General features: G+C 43.7%; 1 protein-coding gene across 1 annotated transcript in view; it reads left to right on the top strand.

Annotated features, from left to right (window-relative positions):
- The window catches only part of UNC80 (unc-80 homolog, NALCN channel complex subunit), a 2,774,722-nt gene extending 2,747,772 nt beyond the window's left edge, over nt 1-26,950 (top strand). The window contains exon 63 of the mRNA XM_069225668.1: nt 21,151-26,950. Coding sequence (XP_069081769.1) covers nt 21,151-21,414 — 264 coding nt within the window. The 3' untranslated portion in view covers nt 21,415-26,950. The remainder of the gene's footprint in view (nt 1-21,150) is intronic.
- The last annotated feature ends 265 nt before the right edge of the window (nt 26,951-27,215 follow it).

The following is a 27,215-nucleotide window of genomic DNA, read 5'->3' as shown; positions in this document are numbered from 1 at the left end:
GATACACAGAGACCATCTTAGTGTCCATAGGTGGGGGTGAACATTGAACCTCTGGCCAACTGGCCTCCAAGTATGCGCAGATACCAACAGTAGCAAAAAATCAATGGCATGGAGGTTAAGGCTCTGAGGGATACAGGTGCCAGTGTGATCATGGTGATGGCTAAACTAGTTTCCCCAGACCATATCCTACCAGACAAAGTGCACAGGATTGCCAATGCTGACAATATCACAAAGTAAAACCCTATGGCTGTTATTGACTTTGAGCGGGGAGGTATTACTAGATCATAGAAAGTAGTTGTTTACTCTGCCATCCTAGTAAAGTGTCTACTAGGAAATTACCTTGAAACCTCTGCTTGGGCAGAACGAGAGAAGAAATGCTGGGTCTTCCTGATTGTGGTTGTGTCACCATCAGAGCACAGAGGGCTCAGAGGAAAAATCAAGGGGTCCTGGAGCCTGAAACAATGACCCAGGCCCTTAGATCCGAGAGAAGGGGTGGGGAGACTGGCAACCCACCTTCCTGAGGACCAGAAGGAGCCTTATGCTCAGGGTCAGGGCCTGGCACTTGAAGAGAACACTAGTGCTGCCCTCAGAAACATGCCAGACTTGGCAGAGCTCCAGGGAGCAGGAGGGTCCCTCCAGAGAGGACCTCATTCAAAGACAGAGGACATACTCCACTCTAGAAGACCTGCAACAGTTTGCTTTCAAACAGAAACAAGGGAATACCTGTGGCACCCATAAGGTATACTGGGAGGAGGGCCTCCTATAAATATAGCGAGACAAGGTACGCCAAACAAGGGAGAACCAGATTGGTGGCCCCTTAGCAGTATAAGGAGTTTCTCATTAATATGGCCCTTGGCATCCCCTTAGTTGGCCTGCCTCAAGGAATAGGTTTATCTTGGTAGTAGCGGACCATGGCGCCAGCTATCCAGTGACTGTTCACCTTGGGACAATCACCGCACTTGCAATGGCTAGAGCCCACCTGGGTATCTTCACCAGAGTTGGTTTCCCTAAGAAGGTCATCTCAGATAGAAGCACAAATTTCACGTCTGCTTATCTGAAGGCTATGGTCAATGAGTGTGGTGTGACGTACAAGTTCACCACCACCTACCATCTAGCAGGAAGTGGTGTTGTTGAGAGGTTCAACAAGACCATGAAAGGCATGATTCTGTGGTTACCTGAGAAACTCAGGAGGAGATAGGAGATCCTTCTATTAAGCCTGCTATTTGTTTACAGGGAGGTCCCCAAAAAGGAGTTGTCTTCAGTCTCTTTGAGCTGCTCTTTGGACACTCTGTAAGAGGTCCAATAGGCTTGTTTAGAGAGGGGTCCCCCCAAAGAACCAAAGCAGGACATAGTGGACTGTGAGCTTGGCATTCATTCTAGGATGACTGGGTGCATGAAGAAGACAAATAAAAACATGATGGCCAGCCAGGAGCAGCAAATGGCCAGCCAGGAGCAGCAAAGTTCACCATACGATGTGGACTAGACATTAGTGCCTTGCTGGGCAGAGTGATTTTATCGGCGCCACTCATGGCTGAGAACCACTGGCTTTTCAGGGCATGTCTTTTGGCCAAGAAGGCGAACTCAGCGCTGGAACTCTTTAAGGATAGCAGAGCTATGGTCAGGTCCTTGGGCTTCTCCATTGTAGTTTGTCAACCCCAGTCTGCCTTTTGCCCCTTTTGTTGCCATAGAAGGGGCTTCCAGCTGCATCCATACCCTCCCAGCCACCAAGGCCAACAGGCTCATATCATTTTCATGACCGAGGACGCAGGTCTCATAGACAACATGGGACAGGTACACAGAGTCCAAACTAGTCCATCACCACCCTAGCAGCTTCAGAGTTCTAAAGAAGATCAGGAAAGAGTGGGGTCAAGTTATTCTTGTGGCTCCACATTGGGCACTGATAGTCTGGCATCCAGAGCTCATGAGCATGTACATTGGTACTCTGATTATGCTGCCTCTTTGAGAGGATCTTTTGTTGAGGGTTCTGCACCCGAACCTCTGTGTCCTTCACCTTCGTATGTGGAGATTGGGTAGTGGCAGTTGACAGCCTTTTCACCTTCCTCCCATAGTCTGTGATGTTCCTTCTGGTGGCAAGCGGCCCTCCACCAAGTCGGTATAGGCCTGCAACTGTGATAAATTTGAGGTATGGTGTGTATCTAGGAACATTAAAGCCCTTTCTGCATCCCTTTCTCAGGTTCTTTTGTTTGCTTTATCATTGGCCCAGCAGGGCTCTGCTCTGGGCATGGTTAAAGGTTACTTTTCAGTATTTTTGCGCTTGCCAAACCAACCATCTTTGTTCAAGTCACCTTTTGCACTAGGTTCCTCAAAGGCTTGCAACATGTTTCCTCCCAGGCCATTTATCATGCCCCAGTAGGACTTCAGTCTTATCCTGACAGTTTTAATGTGCATGCCATTTGAGCCTCTGCAAAATTGCCCTCTTTGGTTATTGACCATCCAGACTGCTTTTCTAGTGGCAATTACATCGGCCAGGAGAGTGAGCGAATGACAGGCACTCTTGGCACACTCTTCATACATCACAATCTATCCTGCAAGCTGGTACTCCAGGCATGGGCTTCTTTCCTCCTACAGGTTGTAACCCCTTTCCAAGTAAGCCAGAACATCACCCAGCCTACTTTTTTTGCTCCTTCCAAAGAGGAGAGACAGACTCCACCGAATGGACCCAAAAAGAAGCATTGTCATTCTATCCTGATCACACAAGAGAGTCCCAAGGGGACAATCAACTTTTTGTGGGGTATGTAGGGACCAGGAAAGAAAAGCCTGCACACAAATGGATCATCTCAAGATGGCTGGTACTCTGTATAAAGATCTGCTACACACTTGCCAAGAAGCAACCCCCTGAGGGCTTGCATGCATATTCCACCAGAACAAAAGATGTAACCACTGCATTAGCCCACGGAGTCCCTGTCCTGGATATCAATCAGGCAGTAACGTGGGCATCTTTGCACATTTTTACCAAGCACTACTGCTTGGACAACCCGGTCTGTTGCAACAGGTATTTTGCCCGTTCAGTCCTGCAGGATGTTTTGGTTTAAATTTGCTTTCCAGACCCACTTCTGAGGAGGCATTGGCTGGATATCTATTCTAAGGTAAGGAATCTGTGGCTAGAAGTCTGTATCAGATGAACAATTTACTTTCCTTTGGCGATGCATTATCGGGTTGAGACTGTCTAGCTGCAGATTCCTTACAGGCCCGCCCCTTATCCCCACTCTGCGAACTGATGTCAGTGTAAAGGTCTCCTTTCTAAGGGCCTTAGAATTTTATACTAGTTCTCAGTCTTCATCTTGGCTGCTGGGAAGACCAATAAACAGCTCAACTATTATGTAAAACATGAGGATTAAATTATGTATTTATTTGCTTGAACTATAGTAACATAAAAAGTCTGGGGAGAAAAACAAGGAGGAGTCACCCCCTCAGCCAGGTCCACCCGTAAGGTGAACAGAGCTGATGTGACCCTCTCCTTAGAAAATCCTCCAGCTTGGTTTTGAAGGATTTAGCCCAATGGGATGAGGGATGTGCCCCCCTCCCTAAAGGGAGGAGGCACAAGGAGGGTGTAGCTACCCTCAGGGACAGTAGCCATTGGACTGCCTTCCAGCCCTAAACGCTCTCCTAAATTTGGTATTTAGGGGCAACCCTAAACTCAGGAAATCAGATTCCTGACGACCTAACAAGAAGAAGGACTTCTGATCTGAAAACCCTGCAGAGAAGAAGGAAGACGACAACTTCTTTGGCCCCAGCCCTACGGGCCTGTCTCCTGATTCAAAGAACCAGCGACGCATCCTGTGGGCCCAGCAACCTCTGCTGACTCAGAGGACTGCCCTGCAATTCCAAAGGATCAAGAAACTCCCGTTAACAGCGGCCCTGTCTAAAGGAACAAGAAGAAACCATCTTTAAAGGGACTCTCACCTCACTCCAGAAGCGTGAGTCCCCACCACTCTGCACCCGATGCCCCTGACCCATGTCCAGATAAACCAATGCCGCAGAGAGGACCCCCAGGCAACTCCGACGACGTGTCCACCCTGAGCCAACCTCTCTGCACCCTCATGACGACGCCTGCAGAGGGAATCCTGAGAACTCCCCTGACAGCGACTACCCAGCGAAAAGAAACCCGACGCCTGGAAGAAGCACTGCACCTACCTGTGAAGAACCAACCACCGGTGCAGCAGTGACCAGCAGGCAGCCCTCACCTTTGCCCAGTCGGTGGATGGCCCAAGAAGCCCCTCTGTGCCCTGCCTGCATCGTTTGCGTGACCCGTGGGTCCCTCCATTGATTCCTATCACTAACCCGACGCCTTGTTTGCCCACTGCACCCAGCCACCCCTGTGCCGCTGAGGGTGTATTTTGTGTGCCTGCTTGGGACCCCCCAAGTGCTCTACAAACCCCCCCGGTCTGCTCCCCAAGGACGTAGGTACTTACCTGCTAGCAGACGGGAACCGGATCACCCCTAGTCTCTACAGGCGCCTATTTTATTTGGGCCCCTCTTTGACCTCTCCACCTGACCGGCCCTGTGTTGCAGATGCTGGGTGTTTGGGGTTGACTTGAACACCCAACGGTGGACTGCCTATGCCCCAGGGACTGAACTTGTAAGTGCTTTACTTACCTCAAACACTAACCTGTACTTACCTCCCCAGGAACTGTTGAATTTAGCAGTTTCCACTTTTAAAATAGCTTATTAGCATTTTATGCCAAACTGTGTATATTAATGTTTTGATTCAGAGTTCTATCTATACCTATGCAAAGTACCTTACATTTAATGTACTTACCTGCAATCTGAATCTTGTGGTTCTAAAATAAATTAAGAAAATAATATTTTTCTATAGAAAAACCTATTGGCCTAGAGTTAAGTCATTGAGTGTGTGTTCTCATTGATTGCCTGTGTGTGTACAACAATTGCTTAACACTACCCTCTGATAAGCCTAACTACTCGACCACAATTTCATGAATAGAGCATTAGTATTATCTATTATTGCCTCTGTCAAGCCTCTTGGGGAACCCCTGGACTCTGTCATGCTATCTCTCACCTTGAGATAGCATATACAGAGCCAGCTTCCTACACGTGCAATGTCAGCTGTTTTGCGCATTGGAGTTTCCAAGGCGGCACTCGCTTGGCGACGCTTTTCGTCTCCAGTGGAACTCGGGCCTCCTGTACGCGTTCCCGCCAATACCACTTCTGCCCAGAATTCTGAAGAAGATCAGGCAAGACCTGGCCCAAGTAATCTTGAAGCACGCAAGCATGAAGAATCTGGTATCCCGAGCTATTGAGCATGGCCACCGATCCTCCGATCAGACTGCCCCTTTGGGATGATCTTCTGTTGCAGCAGAAGGGGACGTTTATCCACCCGAACCTGTCCAGTCTCTGCCTCCTTGCGTGGAGATTGAGTGGTGGCAGTTGATGGCTTTTGACCTTCCATTTGAAATCTGTAATGTCATCTTTGCAGCCAGGCGTCCCCCCACCAAAACGGTATACTCCTGTCGGAAGAAATTTGTGGCATGGTGTATCAACAAATCTGTTGATCCCCTCTCTGCACTTCTCTCAGAGGTTCTCCTCTTTATTCTCTCTCTTGCCCAGCAGGGCTCTGCTCTGGGCACCCTCAAGGGATATTTGTCTGCCATCTCTGCCTTCTTACGGCTACTAGACCAACTTTCCATTTTCAAATCTCCCATTGTTGAGAGGTTTCTTAAAGGCCTCACTCATGTTTCCTCCCGTCCCATTCATCATGCCCGAGTGGGATTTGAACTTGGTCATAACATACCTCATGTGCGCCCCTTTCGAGCTGCTCTACAACTCAACTGTCCTTTACGGCTCTTAACAGTTAAAACAGCTTTCTTGTTTGACATCACCTCTGCTCGCAGAGTAAGTGAGCTTCAGGCTCTTTCTTTGAAGCCACCATTCCTAGCAGTGTATCCTGACAACGTGGTGCTGCGTACCAGGGCTTTCTTTCTTCCCAAAGTGATAACGCCCTTTCACTCAGGCCAATCTATCACCTTGCCTACTTTTTACTCACCTCAAATACCTTTTCATGAGGAGGAGAGAAAACACCGTCTGGATCCAAAAAGAGCGTTGGCGTTCTACCTTGATCGTACCAAAGATTTCCTGGTGGACGATCAACTGTTTGTGGGATATGTGGGTGCAAACAAAGGGAAGGGGGTGCAGAAAGAAAATCCCCAGATCCAGTCTGACTCATGGGGAAATTCTAAGGTAAGAAATCTGCAACTATAATATATCTCTTCCAGATATATCGTTACCGAAGCAAAGTAACTTGCACTTTAGCTTAATGAATGAGAATGCATGATCAGTGGGAAATTAAGTAGATTCTACACATATATTGTTGTTCTAAGGTTATACTTCAGAGCTGGGTTGGGTTGTGCTTTATTGGCTTTTGAAGACATTTTAAAGGAAAAAAAGTGTTTTATTGGATGTTTGATGGTATGTTTTAGTATGAATGAAGTATGAGTGGTATGCATATTAGTATGTTGAAGGTATAGGGAGCTATATGCCACAAATCGGCTGTTCAACCTCTACTAGTATGTATTAAACATTCAGGATCTCATCTCTTAATTCATTCAAAAATCTTAGGTCAGTGTTCTAGCTTAGTATAGAACCTGTGACTGATTGTTGGCTAGGCACTCAATAGTAGTGCTATTAGAAAGTCTATTGCCTTTGCAATAAAAGCAATCTCTTGGTAGAGTAGATGGGAATAAATCATATAAATGAAAGACTGTGACGCTGCGCTATACCGCGGTGTCCCTTCTGCGCTCCGCGGTCTGGCAGACGCTCTGATTCAGTGGTGAGAAGCATCGTGCAGATCGTAACAGATTGCAACGCCAAAAGAATCGGCGTTGTGAGACAACCATGGAAGGACCACAGGGAGACGTCGTAGAAAATGCACAAGCCATGCGACAGACAGTCCAACAACAAGCTCAAGAATTACAGCAATTGCGGGTTGAGAATACCGCACTAAGACAAGTCTTGTCTTCCCGGTCAATGGATGAATTGGTACATTCCACTCCAACTCGACCTTTGAAAGAACTAATGGGTCAAGTAATGAACATAGAATATAGATTACGAGAATGCAAGACGGAAAGAAGAAGAACTTGAGTACCATATCAGTCTGGAGCACATCGTACCATAAGCCGGCGATCTGACGAAGTACATTCTGAAGCATCTCCATCTACTACGGAAGACCCTTGTCCGTGGTCCTCTATCTGATTCTGAAAAGGAGGATAGAAGACGAAAGGGTCTTTGCCTTTATTGTGGCAAGGCTGGTCATCTGATTCGTGATTGCCCTGTTCGTCCTTCCAGACAATCGGGAAATGTCAAATCCCATCCCCTGTAAGGAGGAAGGGGACGGAGGGAGCTGAAGTACCATCAATATGTTCCTCGAGAGAAAATATGTCCACCTTGTTTATCTTATCGGTTACATTACAATGTTCACAAGGCAAGGAAGAACAGCTCTTTGTGCTTGTGGACTGTGGAGCCAGTGGTATCTATTTAAACAAGACCAGGGCCAAGGATAAAGGTATTCCACGTGTTGCAAAGGAAACGCCAGAGCAAGTACACACTGTAGATGGCTCCCCCTTAACCTCAGGGCCTGTGGTAAAGTCTACTCCTACTCTCTGTTTGCATTGTGGGAGACACCAACAACATATCGCTTTTGATCTCATATCCTTGCCTAACAACACAATGATTTTAGGAATACCTTGGTTAACCCGGCACAACCCATATATCAATTGGGAAATGAGAACAATATCCTTGACATCTCAGTTTTGTCAACAAAATTGCTATTCTACCAACTCGTATTGGTCTCCCAAAGGGTTTTATCATTCTCCCAAGAATACTGATAACTCTATTAATACGATTCAGGGAGTACCTAATTGTTATCAGGAATACTCTGACATCTTTAAGAAGTCTTGCAGCCCCATCTTACCTCCTCATCGTATCTATGACTGTGCTATTCCATTGGTTCCGGATGAAGTGGTTCCATTTGGTCGGATGTGTTCCTTGACAGATCAAGAAAAGAAGGTACTCAAAGAATACTTAGATGACAACTTAAAGCATGGGTTTATTGCTCCTTCTTTATCTCCTGCAGGGGCTCCTATTTTCTTCGTTCCTAAGAAGACAAAAGATTTGCGTCCCTGTGTTGACTTTCGTGGACTCAATAAACCTTAATAATCAAAGATCCTTATCCCTTACCCTTAATTAGGGATGTACTGGATGCCATCCAAGGAGCCGAGATGTTTACTAAATTAGATCTAGGAGGTGCCTATCATCTTTTGCGTATCAAGGAAGGAGAGGAATGGAAAACAGCCTTCCGTACTCTATTTGGTTACTATGAATAACGAGTCATGCCCTTTGGCTTAACCAGTGCACCTTCTGTTTTCCAACGATTTATGGATTCTGTATTTTCTGACTTATTGAATCAAATTGTGGTGATCTATCTGGATGATATCCTGATATATTCCCAGAAGCCTGAACAATATACTGAACATGTATTGCAGGTTCTGGAAAGACTCTAACAGAATCAATTATATTGTAAACCAGACTAAAAAAAAATTCAAACCTCGCTTTTATGGGCCCTTTCTGATACTTCAAGTGTTGAATCCTGTTGCTGTTAGGCTAAACTTGCCTCATACTTGAAGAGTTCATCCTGTTTTTCATGTGTCCCAGTTAAAGCCCTTAATTCCTGATCCGTACAACCGCAGTTTTCAACGACCTCCTCCCCTCTCTGTGGGTGGCCATCCCGAATATGAGGTGAATGAGATCTGTGATTCTCGATTTTTTCAGAATATACTGCAGTTTTTGATCCACTGGAAGGGTTATCCTCTCACTGACTGCTCTTGGGAGGATGCCTCATCAGCCCATGCACCCCGTTTGATTCGCCTCTTTTATTCTAATTTTCCTGACAAACCTGGGGCCTCGGGGAAGGGACCTACTGTGATGTCGCGCTATACCACGGTGTCCCTTCTGTGTACCGCAGTTGGGCCGATGCTCCGATTCTCAGAGTGGCGGCATCGCCGCGTCCCTCATCTCTGCCTGTCTTTTTTCACGGCGCGGTCGGGTAAGCACATTTTGTGCTCCCGGTCGCACCGCTCTTCCTGCCTGCATACCTGATACTCTTTCCCTTTCTTTCCTGATGGGAACCCTACTCTTTTTTCCTTTTTTCTTCTTCTTGTTTTCCAACTTAACTTCTTTTCTTGTTCTGGTGTCCATGTTGTCTTCTTCTTGGTGTTCCTTTTTCCCAGCACGCTTTCTTTCTTTTTCCTTTAATACTGCTACTTTTTTCCTATTCTTTCCTATGTGGCTTTCCCAATCCAAGATGGTGTCACTCTTTCTCCCTGTTTGTCACTTCCTGTCTCCTGGTATATAAGCCTTTCAGTTCTGATCTTCTTTGTGTTGCAAACACTTCTCTTGGTGGTGATCCGCGCTCCAATTTTTTCCTTTTTTCACTCTTGTTTTTTCCTCTTTTCAGGAGTTCCTGTTTTGAGGTTTTTCCCACTTTTTTTTTTTCCTTTGGGACTCCTTCTGGAAGGTACGGTCTGCTTAGGCATTTCCTGTCAAGCAGCACCATGGCTACTAGGGTCGCCCTTATCTTGGTTAGTCCAGAACCAGCAGAAGACCGGGTGCTTTTTCAAATTCTTCAGCCAAAGGTGCGAAATATCGTGCAGATCGTGTCAAAGACAGCCCCTTCCAAGCAGCTCAAAGTAGTATCTAATCAGTTGATCTACAAAATCTCTTTGGATCTGAGTTTCAGTTCAAAACTCCCCCTGTCCAATTTAATCTGTTGCATACCAACAAATCTTATTTTCTCAATATTTTTAGAAGAGTGGTTTTCTACTCCATTGTTGGCAGAGCTTTATAAAACTCAATAAAGCTTGTTGAAAAAAATTAACTCAGTGTTATTTTCTATAATGTGATTCACAATAGGGTATTTGGTGTCTCGTTTTTTTTCAATACCCTTAGGCGTTCTTCCCACTGCTCTTATTTTTCTCATTGTGGAACCATATATTGTAAGCCACATGTGCAAACTATTAGATATATGTGGTCTGCTCACATGTAAACTGCCACATTTTTAATCTTTTGAATTGTTGTTTTAAAATTGTAAATGTTTGCACTTTAACTGGTGGCACTGAACGTGAAGTTGGTATCTAGTTGGGAGCAGCTAAAAAACGTTTTATTTGGGCTTGTGCAATATCCTAGTCATTTTTGATTCCACCACAGATTGGATAGACTGCAGTTTATTGGTTGGAATTGCTGGCTCGGTTTACTTATAAAAGCAGGCAGTGATGCAGACGCGCAGCGGTCTTCTAGCATGTAAGCTGACACGTTCTTAATCTTTTGAATTGCTGTTTAAAAATTTTGAATCTTTGCACCTTAACGCTCGGCACTGCTAAAAAACTTTTTATTTGGGCTTGTGAAATATACGGTGGCGAGTCCTAGGCATTTTTTATTCCACCACAGAGTCGCCATTTTGGACAGGTTGCGCTCTAGTGGTTTGAAATGCGGGATCATTTTACTCATAAAAGCAGATGATGACGCGGACGTAGTTGGTTGGTTAGAAGTACGGGCTTATTTTACTCATAAAAGAGGGTGATGATGCGGATGTGCAGTGGTCTCCTCGCATGTAAACTGCCACGGTTTTCCACTTTGTTTGGCACTCAAGGATGGACAGGGAGGAAAGGTCAGTCATGCACAAGGAGCATCGCAAGGGAGGGAAGGCAGTCCCTGACATCCCGACAGTCGTCAGAGCCTTCTTTGTGTGTGGCTGCATCCGGATAACCCTGCTAAACAAGAACAAGGACCACTCAGCCTACAGGATCCTCTGCTCCTTCCTGCTCCCAGTATGGAAAAGACTGGCATGGGATAAGTGGGAGAATGCAACAATGTTTAACTGGGACCTCACCTGGTACTACAAGGGGATTGAAAAGTTTGTGGTGGAATTTGGGCTGAACTGTGTCACACCAAGGCTATGGAAGCCCAGGACAGTCCACAGACAAATCAGATCCAGGGACACCACAAAACCAGTGAGTGACCTGCCACCGGCTACAGCAACACATGTGTGGGGAAATGTATCCTCCCCATCCCTGACCAACAGACACAAAGACATTGCATGGATGGCTGTGAAAGGGGGACTGCCAGTTTGGTCATTCATGTGCAGCAGGGGCCTGTGCCCATGCAGAGAATGTGCAAGGGGATGCCCCACAGAGGAAACTGCATACTATCTGTTCTGGGTCTGCCCCATTGCCCAGAGACTGCAGGCAGCCTTAAGACAATAAATGGAAGCCCACATCCCATACCCAAACATCACTCACCACTCCGTGCTGTATGGGCTGTTTCCAAAGACACACTCAGTGGAGGCTATCCAAGGATGCTGGAGAATCCTCTACTGCATAAAAGTACCTACATCCTCCTGTATGCCAGAACTCAACTGGTGACCAATAGGGTGGTGGTGAGCAGTGAAGCGTGCCGCAGAATGGTACACAAACTGCTGAGAGACTACATAGATAAGGACAACAGGGAGAGTGAGAAGGAGGAAGAACTGTAAACCATAACCCTTCTTTCCCACTCAACTCATACCGCCCCAGGAAATCAAACCCATTTTTACTTTATTATGTAAACTACTGGAATGTAAAGTATATTTCAAACAAAGTTGAAGTGGACTACCCTTTCTAAGGGAAGAGGTACCACTCTTTAAAAACCTATGGATTGCTTACTTTAAGCACTTAATAAAGGTTTTTGAAATAAAAAAATAAAAAAGTAAACTGACACGTTTTTAATCTTTTGAATCGTTGCTTCAAAATTGTGTATCTTTGCACTTTAACTGTTGTCTCTGAACCTGAAGGGGGTATCAGGTTGGGAGCAGCTACAGAAACTTTTTATTTGGGCTTGTGCAATATTGGGGGGAAGGGAGTCCTAGGCATTTTTTATTCTACCACAGAGGCGCCATTTTGGACTCCTTGCGTTTTAGTGGTTGTAAGTGCAGGATCATTTCACTCATAAAAGGCGGTAATGACACGTAGCAGTCTCCTCACATGTAAACTGCCACGTTTTTATCTTTTCAATTGTTGTTTTAAAATTGTGAATCTTTGCACTTCAACTGTTGACCCTGAACTTGAAGTGGGTATCTGGTTGGGGCAACTAAAAAAGCTTTATTTGGGCTTGTGCAATATAGGGGAGGGTGAGTCATAGGCATTTTTGATTCAGCCACAGATATGCCATTTTGGACAGGTCGCGCTCCAGTGGTTGGAAGTGCAGGATAATTTTACTCCTAAAAGTGGGTCATGACGCAGACACGTAGCAGGAACGCCGCTGGCATGCAGAAGACACAAAAGGTCACCCTGTCTGTGCCCGTCCATGTCCAACGTCCACTATGCTGTCCATGAAGTTATCAGTTTGCCCTTCTTCATTTGCATATTATAAAGATACGCCACTTGCATTAAACAAATTTCCCACCTTGAGTGGTGGCTCAGAAAAATATGATTGTTAGAGATCTTTTCAAATGTAGCAGCCGTAAAAACTTATCGAGCATCTGGCTTTGCTTTGAATATACAATTAGAGAAACAAAGGTCTGCTCACAAATCCGCTCAGATTAGGTATGTTCCCTCAGGGATTATTTTAAAAGGGTCAGGGATTTCAGCTGTATTGGTTAATTGCCGTTTCCTTACCAAAAATGTGTTTGAAATTAATGAGCTATTAACCGATAATAATTGTGACTTACTTTTTTTTTGCAGAAGCAAGGCTTTTGGCCTTTTCTGCTTCTGATATAGCCCTTTCTATATCGGCTACTTTTAGAATCCAGCATATCGATAGATTGGACAAGCAGGGTGGGGGGCTAGCAACGTGCACAGAGAAACTTATCAATGTTCTATATCCAACCCCCCCAGCTCAGATGCCATCAAGGGTCTTTCTTTTACAATCTCCCTCAATCTTTTCTTTGCACTATTCGGGCTCTCTGTATATAGACACCCCTAACTGTAAGACTGATTCATTTAACCTTCTGTCAGATCTCATAGGCCAGCTTTCCATTCTTCACTCAAACTTCTTGCTGTTGGGGAATGTCAGTCTACATATTGGTGACCCTAGCTGCTCTACGGCTAAACAATTTTTGTATGGGTTTTAATCTTATCCCACATGTGGTTGGTCCGACCCATAATGCTGGCCACATCCTTGTTCTGATCGTTTCACATTCCATATGAACCTGACCCTCAAAGTAACTTGGTCAGCTAATGTTTTAGTCTTGTTTAGACTGGTTTGGGCCTGGCATAAGAACATGCAATCCCTGCTTCAGAAAAGTTCTAGGCCCTTGAAGAGATTGTTGGATTCAATTCAGGGCACCCCGGTGGAACTTACTGGGGTAGTATGTATTGATTTGCCCAGGGTAGATAATTGGCTATCCTTTGCGCTGGATGATAGTGCTCCAGTGAGAGTTGTATCCCAGTGGAGAGCTACATCATCTGCCCCATGGTTCTTCGACACATTAAAAAAGGAAAGATCTAAGTGTAGAAGACTTGAACGCAGGTGGAGAAAATCCTATGATCCTATAAGCCGCAAAGGCCATTTGCAAAACAGAGCCAAAATATCTGCGCAGGGCAGTTTATTTCAGCTTTTATCATCACAGCAGTCAATACACCTCATGGATCTTTCAAGGTTGTGAACTCCTTTGTGTCACCAACTGCTCTGCAATTCCATGACTCCATTGTGTGAAGAAATTGTGGACTTTTTTGTTTAAAAAATTCAGTTAATCCATGATAAATTTCCTGCGCATAGAATGCCAGGGCCGATTGCTGACAGAAACCCTCACTCAAACCCCTTGCTGGATAAGTGTGCTTCCCTTACACTTTTGGTTGTATCCACTTCTTTGCAAGTCTGGGTCTCCAACGGACCAATTTCCTCCAGATATTCTGAATCCGGCTTCACCATTCATCCCCTCCATCTTGCTTAAATTGTTGAATGCCTTGCTGGAAGCTTTAATGGTGCTCAGAGCTGGAAGCAGGCGATGCTTCTCCCGCTATTGAAGAGAGCCAATGCGACCCTCAGGTGCTTAGCAACTTTTGCACTATTCCCCTACTTCCATCTGCCATTAAAATGTTGGGAAAATTGATTAATCGCCAAATTTCTACCTTCTTGGAGAGTAATAACTTACTCAATGACACACAGTCGGGTTTCTGTGCAAGTTATAGCATGGAATTTGCCCTTTTGGAGGTCACTGACTTTATTAGGATCAGTCTTGCCCAGGACCCGGTGGCCATGGTTGTCCTTCTCAATCTGTCAGCAGCCTTCGATATGGTCTCCCATCCTGTCCTTTTGGACACACTTTGGGAAGTGGGTATCCAAGACACAGCATGGTTGTGGCTGAAATCCTACCTGGAGGACCATTTGTAGAGGGGTTTTCTTCCTTCACATGCTCAGCCAAACCTCTTGTTTGTGGGATTCCTCGGGGTTCAGCCTTGAGCCCACCGCTTTTTAACATCTACCTGGCTCCCTTGGCCAAACTTATGGAGGCATGGGGCATAAGTATTATTTCCTATGCAAATGACACACAGTTGATGCTCTTTTTCCAGGAAAAGGAGTTGGGTGCACTGACTGCATTTAAAGACTGTTTGAGGACAGTCGGTGACTGGATGAGTGCAAACTGCCTCAAATTAAATTCAGATAAAATCGAGGTTGTTTTTTTTTTGGGACTATTCACCATCCTGATGCTTGTGTTGGTGGCCGTCCAAACTAAGGTCTTCCCCTTCCCCTGCTTCGGTGGTAAGAAATTTAGGTGTAAAATTTAATTCTAATCTATTGTTTGATGCCCAGATTAAAGCAGTGTCTGCCAGCTGTTTCCTCACACTGAAAACGGTCAGGAAACTGATCCATCTGATTCCAGAGGACTGCCATAAATCTGTAATTCATGCTTTTGTGACATCAAAATTAGATTACGTGAATAGCCTGCATTTGGATCTTCTACACTGTCTACTGCATTGCTTGCATATTATTCAGAACGCAATGGCTCAGTTGATCCTGAAGATTCCCACTTGCGCCTCGGTTACAGCTTTTTTATGTAGTCCCCACTGCCTACCTATTGGAGGTCGTATTAAATTTAAAATCTTCACCTTTGCGTTTAGAGCCAGTGAACAGGGGTTGGGCTACCTGAGAAAGCTACCTGAAGAAAAAACTGTTGCCTAATCGTCAAGAGAGATAATTTCAGTCCAATGAACAAAAAGTTCTTCCTGTGCCTAGGATCTGCAGGACGAGAAGAGGCAGTTGCCCATTTTCTTATTTCACTGCCAAATTGTGGAATTCCTTGCCTTCTTATCTCTGCTTTCCTCTTTGTGAATGTGTCTTCCAGAAACTCCTGAGGATGTACCTCTTTGATAACTAAGCACTCTGGTGGCGTCTTAGCTTTCTGTGCATGGTAGGTCCACTAGCACCAGGATGCCTCTTCGGAGGCAGCCGTGCAATTTATAAATCCATATTGTATTGTACTGTATTGTATGTGCAGTGTTTACTATTGCAGTCAATCAGTAACTCAATTCTATGCAGGCTTTTCTTGTTCCAGGCTCCAAATTAATTGCATTTGTCCCAAACCATGTTACAAGAACACTGTTATTACATTTTTAACAGCAGTTAGGTGGGACTGGCAGCCAGGATGGTTCACAAGCAAACCGATCTTCTGATATATGATCTTTGAAGATTTCACTGGGTCTCAATATGTTTTTTTTTTTAAAGTAGGAGTTCCTATAGATCATCACTGGTTTTTGGTCATTACTTTACCCAGTTCTGTATGTAGTTCAAGAATATGCCACTGCTTAACAAGACTAATTTAAAGAAGATTGTTATCCTTGCTGTATGTAGTGATGAATCTAACTATGTCCTTCTGATCTTTATTCTTCACAGTTGTAACTTTAAGCAAATTTGTGTGTGAAACTCTCTTAACTTTTCTTAGCCTCTTCCAATATTCTTTGTCACAGACCATAGGTATTCATTTATAAATAGTATTTTGTTCTTCTTTTAAAAATGTTACACTAGTACTTCAGTTTCCTGTTAATCCCAGTAGTTCTCCATAAGGAATCTTACTTTTTTGTTTTCTTAGTAACTTGTTCTAGCACGTAGCAGTGAGTTCACATAAGCTGGTTTCCTGTACATTTTAGATGATAATGTGCTGTTCTCAACATATAACTCTACATTTACATCGGGAAACACAATTTTGTGTGTGTCAAATACCAAATTGAGTTCTACAGTGAATTCATTAAGTTTTAGGAATTCATTGTATTCATTCAGTTCTCCCTCAATCCCTGCCAGATAATCAATACATCATCTGTCTAGCAACTCCAGTATATCACTTTCGTGGAGGAGTAAAGCGGGTCATAAAAAGACTTGCATATGAAGGAGCAAGCCAGGAGTCCATGACAGTTCCTCATTTATGTCTATGTAGAGAATGCTGAAAGAGAAAAGTTATATCTGTAGGATACTTCTTCCTGCAACTTCCTCACCTGTAGAACAATCCCCAAGCATTAAAATGGATACAGAAAACTTCAAGGCAACAAGGTTGTGAAAGAGGGCACTTGTGAGGAGAGGGGGTACTATATGGTGTGGTTGTGTGACCTCACTGTTTAATACACCTCCTTTAGGACCCTTCAGTTTCATTTGTCAAACCGTCAGCTCAACCCTGGGTTACTGTGAATCTGAGCAGCAGGGCTTACACAAAGGAACAAATGTAAACATTTAAACAGCACCAAAACAAGTGAAGAAGAAACTTGACTGGTGCTCATGGCCTTCCTCCCTTCCATCTTGGGTCGGTCCGGCCTGATCTTGATGGACAATATGACTGCTTTGTGGCATGTGAACAAACAAGGGGGGAAAAAGGGCTTATCTCCTGTGCCTGGGGTTGTGTGGACTAGCGTCTCGGGCACACTGCAAAGGGATATGGCTCACCGCCAATCACCTAATGGGGTCTCTCAGTGTGAGAGCCGACAGCCTGGGCCAGCATTATCTTTCAGATCACAAGTGGTGTCTTCGTGCAGAGGTAGTCAAGGCCATTTTTACCCAGGGATACTCCTCAGGTGGACCTAATCGTCTCCTCTGAAAATGCTCAGTGCCAGCAGTTCTGTGCCCTCCAGTATACATTGAGGGTAGATTGAGGGGACACGTTTCAGTTGAGGTGGAACTTTTAGCTGCATTGCGCATTTCTCCCTTGCCCTTGATTCCTCAAGTTTTGGGGAAGATTCACCAAGACTGGGTCAGATTTTTTTCATTGTCCCGGACTGGCTAAGGAGTGTGTGGTATTTGGACCTTCTTCACTTCTCCACATATCCCCCACTTCACTCAGTCACGGGGAGGGTACTGCACCCCAATCTCCGAGAACTCAAACTACATGCTTGGAGATTGAGTGGGGACAATTGAGTTCCTTCCAGTTGCCACTGAAAGTGGTCGACGTCATCTTGTCTGCTCATCGCCCCTGCAATAAGTTGGCATATTCCAACCGATGGGGCAACTTGTTGCATGATGTGCAGATAATGGTGTGGATCCTTTGCAGGACAAATTATCTCAAGTGCTGCAGTTTGTGTGTTCTCTTGATCGGAGGGGATCTGCCACTGGTACTGTGAAGGGTTATTTACCTGCCTTGTCTGCTTTCTTCTGACTGCCTAATCAGCCACCGCTGTTTAAATCCACTGTTGTCACGTCTTTTCTTAAGCACCTCATTAACCTTTATCCTCCATCTCCCTTTGTGGTTCCTCAATAGGACTTAATTCTGGTTCTTACCTTTATCAGTTTGAGCCTCTTCACATCTGTACTCTTCATATGTTAATACTCAGACCTGTGTTTTAGGTTGCTGTCACTTCAGATAGAAGAGACAGTGAGTTGCAGGCCCTAAGCTGTCACCCTGGTTTCACTAACACCTTTCCAGATAAGTTGGCATTTCGAACCAGGACTGCTTTCCTTCCTAAGGTGACCACTCCTTTCCATCTTGCCCAATCCTTCACTTTTTCGACCTTCTACCCTCCAACTCATCCTCTGAAAAAGGAGGAGTGGTTCCATTGGTTGGATCCTCGGTGAGAGATTAATTACTACCTATACTGCACAAAAGAATTTTGGTCGGATGACCAACTCTTTGAGCCTGATTCTGAGCCTGAGTCTGGCAGAGGTGATTACTCCGTCACCATTATAGTCTATGGAACTTGTAATACGTCAGACAGGATATCCGTCACGTTTGTGACGGAGTAACCCCTACACCAAACTCTAAATCAAGCTCATTGTCAGCTACAGTGAATTCATTAAGTTTTAAGTTTAAGGGTAAGGCAGTACAAAAGAGGACTCTATCTTGGTGGCTCATCCTTTGCATCAAGACCTGCTATGCATTAGCCAAGAAAGAGCCTCCTGAAGGAATCAGGGCCTATTCCACCAGGGCTAAGACAACCACTTCCGCACTTGTTTACGGTGTACCAATTGCAGACATCTGTAAGGTGGCAATGTGAGCTTCTTTCCACACTTTTGCTAAGAACTACTGCCTGGATGCAGAAGTGTGCAGGGATGGACAATTTGGTAAGTCTGTCTTGAAGGATTTCCTGGTCTGACTATTCATTAACCCTCCTCATGGCCAGGGTATTGCAGTGAAATTTGTTCTACAGGTGATGAATCTTCAGGTAGAAGTGTTCACCAGAAAAATACTTTACCTACGGTAACAATCTTTCTGGTGGGTGCTCTACCTGCAGGTTCCTGACCAACCTGCCTCCCTCCCCGTTTGTTGGATGGTTCATAAGAATAGTTAATAAGATCCCACATTGCAATATTTTTGTACTGCATTCCTGCATCTATGTCAGTCTGCCCTCACGCCTTGAAGAGTTGGAAAAAGTGGAGGGAAGCTGACTTCTGGACATTTCTAGTGTGGTGCAAGATGCTTGTAAATATGCTTGTTAGTATTGTTAATATGTGAGGGTGAGGTAGTTATTAAGGGGTCTATACTGATACTGGCGTATTCGGAAATCCTTCCTGTATGGCATCCTATCCCATATATGATTTGTGTTCAACGTGTAATTATGGTCCTTTTGTGAATTTTCAGTTGAAAATAAATCATAGAGGTGATAGCATCTTTAATATTCAGAAAGTTTTATTTTTCTTTATCAGTTAGGAAATAGAATTTCACTATAAAAAACAAAGGTTAGAGGGATGTTATAGTTCGTTTCTGAATTTACTCGTAGAAAACCAGAGAAATTCATCAGTTATAGTTAGAGTTATTTCAAGTAACTATAATTCGCGGCCTACAGTAACTATAACTTGCACCTTCGCCATGCACTGCTGATTACCCCAGAAGTGACAGCACTCATGACAACTTTTATAGCATCAGTAAAAATATTAATGAAACAGAAGTTAAATTATTATAGAAAAAACTGTGCATGGGGGGGGCGCGAGTTATAGTCACCTTAGGCTGCTAATTAGGCGCAGGTGTGATGTGACGCAAGGCTTGGCAAACTGACACATTGGGCCCAATGTGTCAGTTTGTAAATATGGAGCAGTGTAAAGCAACATTTAACCCCTTTGCTGCCATGCCTTTTCCCCCTCAGGTGCCAGGCCTTTTTTTGGCTATTTGGGGCAGTTTGCGCTTAGGCCCTAATAACTTTTTGTCCACATAAGCTACCCACGCCAAATTTGCGTCTATTTTTTCCCAACATCCTAGAGATTCTAGAGGTACCCAGAGTTTGTGGGTTCCCCTGAAGGAGACCAACAAATTAACCAAAATACAGCGAACATTTCGTTTTTATTTTTTTTTAAATGGGAAAAAAGCTCTGCAGAAGAAAGCTTGTGATTTTTTCCCCTGAAAATGGCATCAACAAAGAGATTGCGGTGCTAAAATCACCATCTTCCCAGCTTTCAGGAACAGGCAGACTTGAATCAGAAAACCACATTTTTCAACACAATTTTGGCATTTTACTGGGACATATCCCATTTTTACTATTTTTTGTGCTTTTAGCCTCCTTCCAGGTAGTGACAGAAATGGCCTCCTTCCAGGTAGTGACAGAAATGGGTATGAAACCAATGCTGGATCCCGGAGAGCTAAACATTTCTAAAAAGTTGACAAAATTCTAAATTCAGCAAAGGGTCATTTGTGTAGATCCCACAAGGTTTTCCTACAGAAAATAACAGCTGAAATTTAAAAATATTGAAATTGAGCTAAAAAAACAGCAATTTTTCTCACCGTTTTACTCTGTAACATTTTCCTGTGATGTCAGATTTGTGAAAGCAATATACTCTGTTGTCTGCTGGACTCTTCTGGTTGTGGGGATATATAGGGCTTGTAGGGTAATCAAGAACCCTAGGTACCCAGAGCCAATAAATGAGCTGCATCTAGCAATGGGTTTTTATTATATACCGGGTATACAGCAATTCATTTGGTGAAATATAAAGAGTGAAAAATACGTATCAAAAAAAACCTTTGTATTTCCAAAATGGGCACAAGATAAGGTGTTGAGAAGGTCCCCATACTAGCATGTGAATTGCAGGGCATTTCTCAAGTACACGTCTTTTTTACACACTGTCTTACATTTGGAAGGAAATAATGTAGAGAAAGACAAGGGGCAAGAACATTGATTCTACTATTCTTTGTTCCCCCAAGTCTCCGGATAAAAATGGTACCTCACTTGTGTGGGTAGGCCTAACGCCTGTGACAGGAAGTGCAACATGGACGCGTGAAAACTGACGTGTTTTTGGAAAGTGCCTAGCTGTGGATTTTGATTTCTAGCTCAGCCGGCACCTAGGGAAACCTACCAAGCCTGTGCATTTCTTTAAAGTAGACACCGAGGGTAATCCAAGATGGGGTGACTTGTGGGGCTCCCACCAGGTTCTGTTACCCAGAATCCCTTGCAAACCTCAACATTTGGCCCAAAAAGGTAGGTGGGGGCAGGGGCAACACAAGAAAACTGACGCATTAGTGCTGATGCGCCAGTTTCTTGTACATTGGCCCAATATGTTTTATGATACACCATGCATGAAATAGAACAGACGGCACATGTATTTTTCAGAAAGAGATTACTCTTGATGCTTCTTCCTGGGTTTTTTGGGGTCTGCATATCATGTATATTCAAAATGCAAAACATGCTACATTAATTTACATAATTTATTTAGTTTTTTAAACAAAATCCCCTTTTCTTCCAGAGTGAGACTCACAACCCAACTAAGAAGGAAGACCTGGAGGCTAGAGCCATTGCATCGCCCATTAACCGTTCTCTAGTAGCCCAGCTTTCAGACCCTGAGGACTTCACCGAACTTGAGACAACAAGCTTGCTGCAACATGAGGACACTATCTTACACATCAGCGAAGACAGTGGCATGGAGAACCCACTGCTGTCAGGCCACTTCAACTTCACCCATATCGAACTGGGAGACACTGATGTTCATTTAGATGAATCCCATGTTTAGACTGTACTGGTTAATTTTTGCTGGCCATATTTTAAAGCCTGTTTAAGCGCCTCTTTGTTATACACCTGTGAGTGTGTACGGAAACAGTTGAGCACACTGCTCACAACCTCTTTCAGAAGTCAGAAGATGACCTAACACTTGTGAACAGACCCAAGGTGCTTCACTGTGCGCCTTAAGACAAAAAAGGACTCTGCAGTAAAGGCATCAGCAGGCTATAGATTCCTGGCTCAATATATGAAAATATGATTCACCAGGGTATGTTGTGAAAGGTTCAAGGGTTTTCAAGGTAAATGTCTTCAAATACACCCAGATGTGAATAAGGGAATGTGAAACTGCTACTCAGTTTTTTGTTCTGATGAATGTATGTCGCAAACTAGTAAGAGGGTATATTTAACTGGATGAGAAGGGATCTCTAACAGATGAAGGTATGGCAAGGTCAGAAGTAACCTTCATTTGCATCATGTGTGGGCACTTATTAAAATAGCATAGTAATCCTCGGTGTGGCAACGGGCCAATGAAAGATCCAATAGGGAATAGAAAAATGGGTTCTCTGAAGTAGAAGTAGAAAGACTGGGAAGGGAGTTTTTTATTTTTACTTATGAAAGAAGATCCATTACTCAATAAACAGTCTGAATAATTATTTGTTTTTTTAACCTCAGCAATGAACAAGACAAAGATCCTTCAGTGTTCCAATTGTATGTGGCCTGCTCCATTCTTAAGTGGTAATGAATACCAGTGACATCTACATAGCAAACACAAATTCAGAAATATGATTAATAAATATATATACATTTCTAGAAAATAGCTGCCATGCCACCAAGCAAATTCTACCACAAAAGTCCTTTCTCTTGTGTCAGGCAAATTGTAGTACTGCTAGTCATCGTAGTATTCATTTGGATTGATAATTAAGCAAGGCTATACATGAGGAAAAGCCCTGTGACATTTTATCAAAATTGGATAAACATATTCTTGACCTTTTCATTGACCAGCGCTAATGTACAAGTGGGAAAGTACACCTGTGCAATTTCTTTGTAAGAAGTGGGTCTTTTTCGGTGTCTACTTCTCGTTCAGGGCTTATCTGAAGAAATAAGTGCTGCCCGATTTATTTAGGATAATGTATTATACCAATGCAAAAGCAGGGGAGCTTATATTATAACTAGGAAGTGGGAAGGATGACATGCCACACTGCATGCACATTTAGGCCTGACTCCACTGTATGTGTGGTAAGTAGGTCAAATAGCTGGATTGTGTGTTTTGAAAATTTAGCCTGGCTTCATTTGGGAAGAGCTCGTATGTCATATTTATAAAAAAAAATAGGTCTTCCTCCATTTGGTTTAGATTCTCTTACTAAAGAAAATGTAAGACTGGCCCACCTAGTGTTCTTGCAGGAAAGCAGCAGGCGAGTTAGCTGTTTTGTATTTCGTGGGGAAGTAGCACGGTTTCCATACTGATCATAAGAAGTTAAATGCAACCCAAACGGGGAAGGTGGCCTGGTCTGTTTCATTAATAGAAAAGTAGATATGGCCCAATTTTAATAGGCACAGTTGTGCTCTAATCCTTTGTATGAGTAGGGATAAAAGCATACTACCATTACAAATAAGGAAAATAGGTATGTGAAGGCCGTAATGTGGTTTTGTAACGTGGCATTTCGCAATGTGTGACTTAGAGCTCTTTAAACAAAAAAAAATCTCCTTTCCTGTTTTTAAGGGACACAGAATGTAAATAGTACAAACTATCACATCTCCTTCAGCAGTAATGTCACAGTGGAATGTCTCAATTACAGACTTTGGATTCGCTGATATGCTAGCAAAAGTAGATGAAAATTATCTTTAGTCATTTGTTTGTGAAATGCAACTTCACTGCGATTTTTAGGAAATACAAGACAGCCAATCCTTCCTTTTACCACTTGAGTATGCCCTCTCCACCAGCTTTACTTTTCTTAGACCCATACAGTTTGCTTTTCAAACTCTTCAGGAGTGCATATTGCAAAAGTATATTTTTTATCATGTACAGGTTTCCTTTTCTACTTAGAATATGATTTATAAAGAGTGTTTATTGTTTGAATCTGTTTTACACTGAGGCTCTGATTATGACTGGCCAGATGAGGTTGAGGTGATTATCATACCAGGTACAATGTGGTACCTCGGGTGTTCGGAATTTATTACGTGTGATTGTTACCGGTACTTCTAATTTCGAGATTCCCTACACAAAATGGGGAATGACTTACGGAAATAGTGATTTTCGTACCAAATTCCTCTTGTTTCAGAATGTAATAGGCCTTTTTCTCTAGTAAATATAGAGAGGTTTGACTTGTGGAAAAATATAGGGGATACCATAGTTGGCGCAACACTTATAATTCAGGTCCATGCACAAAGAAGTGTTTGCACAGGGACCGTAATTAACAAGGCCTCTCCTCACGAGGGACTGTGAGTTACTCCATTATTCTGCGGGCCAGATTTAACAGGAAATGATGGTGCGCGTTGCAGTGCTAAATTTGGCAGCGTCGTGCACCGTCATATTCAAAATGCAGTTATGCGCCGTATTTACAAGAATACAGCGCACCCCTGTGTTTCCCCTGTCGTGTGCCAACACAGCAACTCATGCACCATAGTGCAAGGATGTCTGCGTTGAGGGGGAGATTGTTCTTGTGCAGGAAGGAACACCTTCCTGCACAAAAACAGTCTTAAATGACGATTTGCTCTTTCTATGTGTGCTGCAGAATTCAACACACAGAAAGAGCAAAAACCTAGGAGAAATGAAAGCATTTCTCCTCATTGCGCTATTTTAACGCCACCTCTGGGGTGGCATTATATTTTGGCGCTGCCTGAGGTTTACGAATACCGCGTCAAAATGCAATGGGTGTTGCTCTGGTATGCACACACATCACCCATTGCACGCCCCTTCCACGCAAAGTGCTATATGTGAAGGGGCCATATTTACAAGGTAGCATTAAGCCACAAAAGTGTAAGTACAGTGCAGGGCATTGCGCCATTGGAGCGTCACAAAAAGTGATGTTCCGGTGGCGCCCGGGGCTCTGAAATATGCCACTATTTATATGAAACTGCCATCAGGACTAAAGACAAGAGATAAAAAATATGTACAAAACCAAACGTGCCATATTAAGGAGATTTAGTTTATAATCAGAAAACAAGGGCGATCGTACAGCATCTACAGAATAAGGTTCATCAGAGACATATCACAGGGAGGCACAAGGTATGGGACACAGAACAATGCATCTGTGATCCATAAGTTACACTCTGAATAGGGAATGTCTGAAAATAAACTAAAACAGTCTAGCATTTGCTTGGACTGTTCTAACTCCCTCTAAGATTTCCTGTTAATCTCCAGTGCCCTTTAGATCAGCCAGTACACATACGTGTGCTCTGAAAATATCAGACTAAAAGAGGAGAGACAACTGGAGATGACATCTTGTTCATTCAGTTTCATCCTTCCATTTTAGGATGTCCACCAAAACGTTACTTTCAACAGTTTGAGACTGCACTGTGACTTTTGGGCAATGGAGAAATCTTTAAAGCAGGAGCCACATTCTGCAAAGAGCGCTCATTTCTGGAATGTGTCACAATAAAATAAAAGAGTCATTTGTGGATCTAGTCTATGTTGGGGCCAACGAGTGATTCGCGTCTGGCAGTTTTTCCCCAATCTAGAACCTGACTAATGAGGAGTTGGTGTGAATCAGATCATCAGGTTCCTCTTGCCTAGATCCAGGAGAGAGTATGGTTTAAAAGGGCAGAGGCAGTGGGTTTTTAAGAAAACGGTGAAGAACTCCATCCCTTTCAACATTTTAAACATGCTCAAAATGCAAGCCTTTGTATTGTCAGAGGTTAATTTGCATACATAGGGCTGGTACTCTCGACCATCAGAGGTAGTGCAAGCTGATCGTTGTATCATTGTGGATTATACTGCCCACATAATATATTTGTAACATGTCCATTCGGATCAAAAGAGGGGTTATTTACCCACCGGAGGTATGCTTAAATGTATACCTGACCCTCAAAAGACAGGCATCTTTGGACGTTCCAACACTGGAGAAATATGTTTCGAAAGAAGACGAATTTAAAAGTCCATCTGCCGGAAAAGCAATGCTGCCGATCAGTGCTGCTCTCAAGATTCTGCTTTCTGTGCGCACTGTCGTAGTGCTTGTTACCTTTATTAACTGTACGGGGTGATATCTTCACTTGCGTTGTGTCATGTCCGATCCTGGCCGACCAATGCCTGTGAGTAAACTGCAGCTCAGTCTCCACTGTGAAAATGCAAACAACCCTGATGCTGCTTTTTTGTTTGTTTTAGAGGCCTTACAATGTGCTTGGGCAATTTCAGATTTTGAGCTCTAATTCCCCTAGCTGTGTAACTTTTTCTGTGCCAGTGACATTTCATGTTTCAACCTGAAAGACTGAATGCAGAGGCGTCTGTCTGGAAACTTTAAAAGCAATGTTTGCAGATTGTGCTGTGTAATCAGTGGTCTCATTACGGACTTCTTTTCTTTATTTGCCTGCCCTGAGCAAAGGACAGCAGCCACTGAATTCACGGACACGATAGACAGCGGTACCTCTACCGAGGTATTACATGTTTTCCTCTAATGTGTGTCTGTCAGAAGCCTTTGTAAGCGTGGCCTTGTGTTGCCCACTGGCTACAGGTATTACTTTTTTGTTCGCCATAGGTGGGCCGCTACTAGAGCTGAGGCAGGAAAGACCACGCCAGTGACTTTAACAGGAGACTTCTTATTAGCGCCCAACATTCAGAAGTTGCTCCACATTTTTTTTTCAGTTGAGGGATTTCAGTTTCCCCTGTAAGAGCCCAGCCGTCACTGGGAAACCAGAACTCGCCTCTCTGCATTTAATCCTCCAGATGACCTGAAAATACCCTCTCTCGTGTGTTATGTACTATTCCCCAATCGAAACTCGGGATCTGTTTCTGTGAGTGTGTCTCTGTGTCTGAAATACACGGTGCATTTGTGCCAAGCACCGGTAGAAGTTTGCTGCTGAGTGGGTTAAGTGCCAACACAAACAAGTGCACCAACGGCACGAATAGTGCTTGTGTTAAAGACACAAGTTGCTGTATCGGGCTGGTACTTGCAAGTCCTTTCGTGCAGTCGAGCACATCCCTCACATTCCTTCGTCTTGCACATACACATGTATTTCAATAGGTTTTATGTGATGTGTACACAGGGACATTTTATTATTTACACGTAAAACTACTTAATATCCAGAGTTCACATTTTGAAAGTAACGTATTTGCAAAATTATTTTAGTTGCTGCTACTTAAGGAACTTACATGTCGAGCATCTGCTTAAAAAACGCTGCGTATTTCACCTTCATTGTAGCAAGAGCTTTCAAAATATCGTTCTTTAAAGAACACTCAGGCTTGGCAATTTGCAGTGTGCAGACACCAAGTGGAGGGCTCATCTTATGTATCTTGCAGAAACTCTTACTGCACAGGCCTGTGAATGTTAGAAGTGCCAAAGGAAATGAGATAATAATGTAATAGTTCTGTCTTTAAAATAATAAAGTATGTTAAAACATGCACCTTTGTGTGAGTTTCATGAGTGAACAATATATTCAACACATTAATGTACACTATCATACAGAAAAATACAGTCACAATGATGTAGCAACGTGACCTGGCACAGATTAAGCAGACTTCAAGTATGTTTAACATAGGTTTAATGAACAGGTAGTAATCAGTTTTATGAAAGGACACCCACCAAGAGCTAGATGGAGGTTCATGCTGAGCCACGTCCCAACCACCACCCAGTGCCAGATTACCAAATAGGCAAAGTAGGC

The sequence above is a fragment of the Pleurodeles waltl genome, chromosome 3_1, assembly GCF_031143425.1.
Source record: "Pleurodeles waltl isolate 20211129_DDA chromosome 3_1, aPleWal1.hap1.20221129, whole genome shotgun sequence".
Lineage (NCBI taxonomy): Eukaryota > Metazoa > Chordata > Amphibia > Caudata > Salamandridae > Pleurodeles > Pleurodeles waltl.
The sequence above is the reverse complement of the archived record's forward strand: the minus strand, read 5'-3'. Positions and strand labels throughout refer to the sequence as shown.